General features: G+C 34.4%; 2 protein-coding genes across 2 annotated transcripts; one reads left to right on the top strand and one right to left on the bottom strand.

Moving 5' to 3' along the window:
* Window positions 1–293: 293 nt before the first annotated feature.
* LOC118029844 (uncharacterized) lies at window positions 294–1,897 on the bottom strand. The gene is made up of 3 exons (XM_035033790.2): window positions 1,697–1,897; window positions 1,063–1,523; window positions 294–878 (listed from the first exon to the last, which is right to left on the bottom strand). Exons 1-3 carry the CDS (start codon window positions 1,779–1,781, stop codon window positions 294–296), a joined length of 1,131 nt encoding a protein of 376 aa, XP_034889681.1. The 5' UTR covers window positions 1,782–1,897.
* A 4,620-nt stretch (window positions 1,898–6,517) lies between these two features.
* Window positions 6,518–8,136, top strand: LOC118029845 (naringenin,2-oxoglutarate 3-dioxygenase). Its single transcript, XM_035033791.2, has 3 exons — window positions 6,518–6,963; window positions 7,164–7,592; window positions 7,685–8,136. Exons 1-3 carry the CDS (start codon window positions 6,604–6,606, stop codon window positions 7,985–7,987), a joined length of 1,092 nt encoding a protein of 363 aa, XP_034889682.1. The 5' UTR covers window positions 6,518–6,603; the 3' UTR covers window positions 7,988–8,136.
* The last annotated feature ends 883 nt before the right edge of the window (window positions 8,137–9,019 follow it).

Here is a 9,019-nt window from a genome sequence, read left to right as displayed (position 1 = left end):
GACGACATTTTCTTGAATTAAACTTCCGATCAACACATCATTTGCAGATGTGTTAATTTAGAACGAGATTTGCCACAAAAAACCGATGACATTAATCTTTGTTCCACAGAAGCATTATCATTTGGCATTATGAACAAACTAAAAGGTTGCGCTGTTATTTCATTAATCTTTGTTCCACAGTTAATGCTGAAAAAATGAACAAAAAAGCAAAGGAATTTATCTTCCAAATTAATTGGTGTCGAGAAAGACAACCATCTAATGAACAAAACCAACTGATCGGATAAAAAAAAATATCACTCATTCCTCTTCTGTATGGAAGCGTATGTGCTTCCCTTTTGGAGTTGGTAAGCGTACATTCCTCTTTGTATGAGCAAGCGTAAATCATTATCTGAATCCTCATCTCCACAGTCTACTACTTCTTCAACAATCTCATCATCACTGTTGTAAACAAATCGTGTGTGCTTGGCCATTGCTTTCTCTTTCACACTTATTTGGCTAATGCCTTCACAGAGCTCATCAAGCAACCCTCCAACATCAGCCTCCTCCTCCTCCTCTTCTGCCTCTTCATATTCATCACGATAATAATAATACTCTTCTTCTTCTTCTTCTTCAATTACTTCTTCCTCATCTTCATCATGGGTGCTTGCATTGACCTGAATTGACCAAATAGAGGCATTGTCATCATCTGCCAATGACTTGTCTTTTCTTTCACTTGTTATCACTTCACAGTTATCTTCTTGGTAAGTCAGTGCAGAAGAGCAATCTGATGAATCAGGACTTTCAGATTTCTCAGAGAAATCCAGCATTAATGACCTCGTCAAACTCTTTTGAGATTCGAGACTCTCTTGTTTCTTCACATCAAAGATCTCACTCACCCCCTGCCATTAAGATAGGAACCCAGATCCAATAAGAAAATCAAAGTAACGGTTGATAAAACTCTAGATTATCAAACACAAGACAACCTGTATACTGGCTGCAATTACATTTTCAGTTTCTTTCATAAATAAATACCCAACTCAAGATTTCCAATTAAAACAGTACGTCAGGAACAGGTACTGTTACCTGACAAATCTTTAATTTCTCTTCAATAACTGGCAAGGGAGTGACAGAGGCCAAGACAATGTCATCTCCAGAAAGATTAGGGACCTGAGGAGTATTTGCTGGAGTTGGTGCAAGAAGTCCCATTGGAGAATTAACAAATCCTTGAAGATGCAGAAAAGGACGGCTCTCCAAAGAAAGTTTTGAGAGCTCTGCCTCTTCTTCAACTTTCTGCAAGAGGGTTTTCACTTGACCCCTAAGCAATGCCTCTCCCGACCCAGGTGTGTTGGGGATGTTGTTCTTGGCTCTACTGTTCTTTTGCTTGGCTAATGCTGATGATGGAGTCTCTAAAATTCCCATTGCAATCCCAACAATTGGTGAATCATTTGTTATATCAATAAGTGCAGACCTATCTTGTAGTTGTTGTTTTGCATTCTTCCTTCTTGATTTCGTTACACCCTTATCAGAAGAATCTTCAATCTTCCCTGAAATAGCATCAACAACCAAGAAATCTCAACCAAAAAAATCCAGAAACTGTATAAAGATCATTCTTTATCAATCCAAGATTGAACAAAACAAAGGTTTAATGCAAAACCATTATTTCCCAATCTTTGATTTCTCAGAGAAGAGAGCAAAGGGAATGGATGAAAACACTTACTTGAGAGGGGAATATTGTTGTTGGTGTTAAGAGCAGCAAGAGTTTGTGATCTTGTAACTCTTTTTGTTGAAGATGGGGTCTCCATTGAAATTAATTCAAGAACGGAATAAGAAAAAGAATCCGAGAGAAGAGAATGAGAGAAAAAAACAAAGCAAGAAAGCAGAATTGAAAGCAAAAAAATACAAAGTAATGGATGTTTTTGACATAGTAGATAGGGTTTATAAAGTGAGAGAATCTGACCGTTGGAGCCTAAACACAAGCACACGGATTCGCACATTTGCAGGGAAACTAGCCGTTATGGTGGATTAATTTTGAATAGTGTGCCTCTGGTTTTCTTTCGCACAGTTCCTTTGTTTGGGTTGGAGATTTGGACTTGCTATATTTGGCTGATCCTTTTAACCGGAAAGAAATAATGGAACTTTCTAAAGATGCCCACTTCCTTTGATACATTTGAATTTTACACACACACACACACACTCTGTGTGATCTTCCAAGAAAAAATAAATTTTTTTTTTTAAATTTGTGAGAATAATTGGATTAAATTAACGGGGAAATTGAAAATAAAATAAATTATTTAGTGATTTACTTCCAAATAGAAGCATCTATATGATTTTTTCAAAAAAAAAAAAAATCCTCAGTAGGATAAAAAGCAGGTTTTGACCTGATTTTTTAAAATAAGTGTTAAAAGATATTTGAGAGTGTGGCTATGGTTATTTTTCTAAGTGTTTTCCATCTAAAAATGCATTAAAATAATATATTTTTTTATTTTTTAAAATTATTTTTAATATTAGCACATTAAAACAATCCAAAAATACTAAAAAATATTAATTTCAAGTTAAAAATTTTAAAATTTTTTTGGGAATGCGGGTTGGACCGCGTTCTCAAACAATCTATTAGCCCCGAAGACATGATTTCTTTATTCAATTATTTCTTGTTTTTTTAGATTTTTTTGTGAAGCAACTTTTAATGCATGTTATATATATGTTTAAATTGTTCAAACTGTTATGTACAAGGTTGTCAAAATTATTTTTTTTAACACGACATAAAAATACAATATAAATTTGAATAGTAAAAACAGACCGTAAAGTTATAAAATTACAAGTATATTTTTTATACATGGTTTGTCCTAGGGGTGTTCACGCTTCGGTTCGATTCGGTTTAGACTTAAAAAATCAACCGAACCAAATTATATTAAGTTTGTGAAATATTAACCGAACCAGACCGAAAACCGGTTCAAACCGAACTGGTCTGGTTCGGTTAAATCCGGTTTTTTTTGGCAAAAAACCAGGAAACCTAATCCCATCATATATGTGTTTTTTTGGATTTTTTAAAATTGGTTTACATCAAATCGGGCTTTAAAATTTTCTTTTCAAACCAGGAAACTGGATCTTTCATATGGCAAAAAGAAAACACAAGCATAGAAAAAATATAGATTTTACAGCATCTTTTGCATAAAAGGCATAGAGAAGTTCAAGATTGAAACTTCCTTGATAGAGCTGGATGAAGGATAATTATCTTTAATAACCAAAACAACTCTTCCACGGTTTTCATTGCCATTAATCCCATCGATCTCACCCATTATAACGAATATTTACCACAAGAAAGATCGGCTGGGAGATTCTTGAAATTGAGAAAAAAAAGGCCCTCGGGTCCCGACACACAAATGAATAGGAAGCATGGCGAGGGTCTTTCATTAAAGGGGAAAAAGAAGGGTGGTGCTTTGTTCTGAGGGGCCGCCTTTCGCAGCTTTAGAAAGGAGAGCCTAGGGTTGCGGGAGTGAAAGAAAAATTCTCGACCAAGAACTCAAAGTAGCGAAGCCTGAGGTACAACTAAGAATGAAAAGGGAGAAAATATAATAACAAGAATAGGATACAAGAAGTGATAAGGATGCTCACTGTACATCAATTTTCTTTAAATGATTATGTGACGTTGAAAAATGTGATCTTCTCATTGAAAGCTCATCCAACAACCCACCAGAGAGGAAGATTGGGAAACTGGAAAAGGAAGATTGAGAATTAATTGAGAGGAAGATTGAGAATTTTTCTAGGCAAGGCGGCGATTTTTTGTGAGAGGTAGTGAAGTTATGTTAACTGTTAGGGTTAGGTTACAATTTAACTATTTATACCTCTAAGATTTGTGACTTTTGGCTTTTATGGGTCCGGTTCGGTTTGTGCCGGTTTCTGGTTCAAAATCGAAACTGAACCGGACTTGATAAAATTTACGGTTTTGACAATCGATTTAATCGGTTTTTTATTTCGGTTCGGTTTGTTCGGTTAATTTTTCTTCAGTTTTATCGGTTTTCTCGGTTAATCGGTTATTTTGAACACCTCTAGTTTGTACAAACAATAAACAATTCTATCAATAAAGATCATTTGGTAGTTATTTCCAATGAGTTTTTAGCAATAATACAAAGATTTTTTATATTTAAAATTAGGTTAGGTTGTCATATTTTCAAAAGACTACGAGATAAGTAAACTCGAATTGGTTAATATGTGGAGGTCTCAAGGTTACCTTAAGGAGATTTCAAGTAGAGATACGGAGTTTATTGAAGATGAGTACTTTCAAGTTCTTTCTTTAAAGACTTGAGATGAATGAGTTTGAAGGTATGAGATTCAAGATACATGATATGCCACGTGATTTTGCCCAATTTTTGACAAAAAAATAAATGCATAGCCATGGATGTCAATAAAGTTGGTGAAGCAACAATAAGACTTCGTGTGAAAAGGGTTCATCATTTAAGTACGAAATTTTAAGAGTTTGTTTAATAATATAGTTTCTGTTGTCTTTTAAATAATTTTTCGTGTTAAAATATATGATAATGATGTTTTTTTATTTTTTAAAAATTATTTTTTATATTAGCACATCAAAAATTTTTAAAACACTAAAAATATATTAATTTAAAATTAATAAAAAATTAAAATAATTAATTTTTTTAAAATAATTTTAAAATACAAAAAGAAACAAACCTTAGAGTAGACTTATTTTTCGTGTCCATTCACAAATCAAAAGGTCTTTGCAGACTTTAACTATAAACCCTTCACCTGAAGTTTCACTACCTGACGTATCAGGTGACATGCACCAGTCATTGACCCCCACCCCGCCCCGCCCCGCCCATATATCATGCAATTATTATCAAATAATGTTTATTAAATAGTGTTAGTTTTACCCACAAAATAATTAAAGTTGGATAATGATTACTGGGGTAAATTATGTTAGCTATCTTATAGTTTGATAACGTCAAATATAACGTGATTTCTTAATTAAAAAACATGTTCATGAAATAAAAATATGTTTTTGTAAAAATAAAAAATACATAAATAGAAAATTTACCTGATAATTTTTTAAAAAGTTTAAATAATTTTTTTTTATAGATAGCTATTTTAACTGATATAAAAATAAATTTTAAAAATCTTCACGCGAGAAAAAATGGTGTTAAAGAACAGAAAAGAGAAATTAAAATAGGCGTTGATGGAAAGGTATGGAGAGACGGTGGGGTCGGTAGGAAGGCACTGGGTAGGCAGATAACTTTTGGACTTTTAGGTGATGAAAATGCACGTGACGACTAGGGAGGGGTGGGTTCCTAACCTTCTTATATAGGAATTTTTTATTATTTATTTATTTTTGAAAATCTTCCTGCATCACACATAATGACTTTAATCATGAATGAAGCTATTAATCCATGTCTGTTTTTTTCTAAAATATTTTTGAAATTAAGGACATGATCATGTTTTTATTACTAAATCTAAGTATATGATTATTTATTTGATTGCTCATAACAAATCGCAATTTGTGGAAAAGAATTAAACAAAAAGAGTATAATGGAGGCTGGAGAATGGGGACAGAAGATTAATTATGTAATGGCTCATCAGATTAAAATACTAATTTTCTTTAGGAATAATCTCTATCAGACTTTTGCATGTTACCCACTTATTATTCTGTCGGTGCTTAGACATTGATTTTGTTAAAATACTTCAATTAATAAAATCATAGATGATTATTGTTTGTCAAAAAAACTTATCATCAACAATTTCTATTATATTGATCATTCCATCAATAATATAATTAATAATGAATTTACAAAAGCCAAAAAAAATTACCTTATAATTTTGCCAATAATTCCATTTATAAGTATGACATATTACTAACAGAAAATATTGTTTGTAATTTCATTAGTGATTTATTTTCATATTAATAATATAATTAGCTTCTTGGTAATTAAATAATGTCAGTAGCATTTTTTTTTCTTCAATTCTCTGTAACTCTACAAGGAGTTTAGTCCGTCGATAATTCCGTTTACAATAATGAATGCCATTTTAGGTAATTTTTAGTATGCAAGTAAGTGTATCAATAAGTTGATTAATTTATTTTATTTTATTTTATTACCATTAGAATAGAACCTATTACTTGGAATGGGTTGCCAATCACTAAATTCTTGGTTTAATTATTTCCAAACAGAGAAAATTACAGTCAATTCATTTAAAACACGAAGATAACAAATGTGTTTTTCCTCCTGACTTGTGAGCGATCACCAATGGAGCACGAAACCTGGTATTCAAATTAAAAGCTAAATAGGACGACAATAAGTCTAAATTAAGCACAAAATCATCCACCCCATTATTATATTTTCAATATTGAGAGATTGTGAAAACTAAGAATATACAAATATCCTCTTCAATCTCTATCCAAGGAGTTTGGTAAACTCATTCCCTCACGAGCCAAGGAGCTAAGGAGAGGTAGTTGGCTCATGCCAACATCCCCTATTACACACAAACCATAGCTAATTAGGTACTCTCTAACCAGGGTAGTTAAATACCGGCATTGGCATCCAGAATTTTTGCTTTTATAAGATCTAGGAGAAACCACTTCAAGCACTTCAAGCACTCAAGGCTAGAATCAAGCCGAAAACGATGGCCCCTTCTACCCTCACAGCTCTGGCAGAAGAGAAAACCCTCCGAGCAAGCTTTGTTCGCGACGAAGATGAACGTCCGAAGGTGGCTTATAACGAATTCAGCAATGAAATCCCTGTCATTTCAATAGCTGGGATTGATGACGGTGGTGAAAAGAGAGCTGAAATATGCAACAAGATCGTGGAGGCATGCGAGGACTGGGGAGTTTTTCAAATTGTTGATCATGGGGTTGATGCTAAGTTGGTGTCTGAAATGACAACTCTTGCTAAGGAGTTTTTTGCTTTGCCGCCGGAAGAGAAGCTTCGGTTTGATATGTCTGGTGGCAAAAAGGGTGGCTTCATTGTCTCCAGCCATTTACAGGTGTTACTTCTTTCACGTTTTGTTTTCTAAATTTAACAATTACGCACACACCTTTACTGTTAAATTCCCTATCGGACTGATCTTTTTCCAAATGAAAAATACATGTTTCCAACTCAAAAAGGGTGGCCACCTGATGCTTTGAAGATAGTAGACAGTACTAATTTTAAATCAATTTCCTGATTTATGATCTTATAAAACAGGGAGAGGCAGTTCAAGACTGGCGTGAGATAGTGACCTTCTTCTCATACCCAATTCGCACCAGAGACTATTCAAGGTGGCCTGACAAGCCAGAGGCATGGAAAGCAGTGACCGAGGAATACAGTAAGAAGCTAATGGAACTTGCTTGCAAGCTTCTTGGGGTCTTGTCAGAGGCTATGGGATTAGAAACAGAGGCCTTGACTAAGGCTTGTGTTGACATGGACCAAAAGGTGGTGGTCAATTACTATCCAAAATGTCCACAGCCAGACCTTACACTTGGACTCAAACGCCATACCGATCCCGGCACCATCACCCTCTTGCTCCAGGACACCGTTGGTGGTCTTCAGGCCACTAGAGATAACGGAAAGACTTGGATCACCGTTCAACCTGTTGAAGGTGCTTTCGTTGTCAATCTCGGAGACCATGGTCATGTGAGTTTGAAACTAAAATATTTCTTGTTAAATACCAGCACTGCTAACCGTAATTAATTGTACTAAAACTAAATGGTATGTTTGCGAGGCAGTATCTGAGCAATGGAAGATTCAGGAACGCAGACCACCAAGCTGTGGTGAACTCAAACTCTAGCAGGCTGTCCATAGCCACATTCCAGAACCCAGCACCAGATGCTACAGTGTACCCTCTCAAGATCAGAGAGGGAGAGAAGTCGGTGCTAGATGAGCCAATAACATTTGCTGAGATGTATAGGAGGAAGATGAGCAAGGACATTGAGATAGCCAATAAAAAGAAGATGGCTAAGGAGCAGCAGCTGAAAGATTTGGAGAAAGCCAAGTTAGAAACTAAGCCCATTGAGGAGATCCTTGCTTGAAAATGTCATTGCTGTCAAGCATTTATGTGCTGGCCGTCTTTTACTCTGTCTGATCATGTTTTTCTTTTAAGCTGTATCATGGAATGGAATTATGAAAATAGTCCTTTTACATTCTTCATTCAATAAAATGAGAGTTGTATGTCTCAAAATAGTTTGTATGTCTCAAAACTAAATCTTTTCTTCTCTCCAAGCATTGAAATATAAGATAATTTTAAAAAAAATAAACAAAAAAAAGAGGAAAAGTTGGGGAAAAGGAAGGTAATTTTAGAAAAATAAATAAATAAAAAAGAGGGAAAGTTGGAAAAAAAAAATAAGTAAAAAGAAAAAAAAAAAAAAAAAGAATGTATTGTGATCCATAGTGTATTGGGTGCGGGTGAATAATGTCCTTTAACTTATTACTTATTAATAAAAAAAAAAAGAAGAAAAGTTGGAAAAAAAAAAGTAATTTAAAAAAAAAAAAAATAATAGTAAAATACACTCTACAGTGTATTGAGTATCAGTGAACAGTGAATTATCCACACCCTTTAGCTTATTACTTAATTTCTTAAAACGAAATCTTTTATTCTCTCCAAGCATTGAAATATAAGATTATTATTTTCCATAAATTACTTTATTCAATATAAATATACACAGTAACCTTCCTTCTCTTGATCTCATTTTTAGCCATCGGTTCGTTGTGCTGGATATATTTAAAATGAGAGCTGGCATCCTTCTAATTTTGTTTTCTTTTCAGTTTTACCTGTTTATCTATATTTTTTTCTACTTCGAGACAAGGATGACAGGAGTTCTTGCAGCAGTCCCACGATAATTTGGGGGCAACTGATAGGACTGAATTTGGGCTCAAAGACGCATTGATAGGACTGGGTTATGACCCAAGGATCCAGCCTCTGGGCTTCAGGCCCAATAGTCTAGCTGCACCCCCGAGAGACAGCATTTCCTCCCCTGGAGACCTAGCTATAACTGGAGGAGTACATCCCATTGGATCAAGGAAATGAAACTTAAAGAGGAGGTGCCACATGCAATTATCTGGTG

The sequence above is a fragment of the Populus alba genome, chromosome 5 (assembly GCF_005239225.2).
Source record: "Populus alba chromosome 5, ASM523922v2, whole genome shotgun sequence".
Classification (NCBI taxonomy): domain Eukaryota; kingdom Viridiplantae; phylum Streptophyta; class Magnoliopsida; order Malpighiales; family Salicaceae; genus Populus; species Populus alba.
This window is presented reverse-complemented; position numbering and strand designations above follow the sequence as displayed.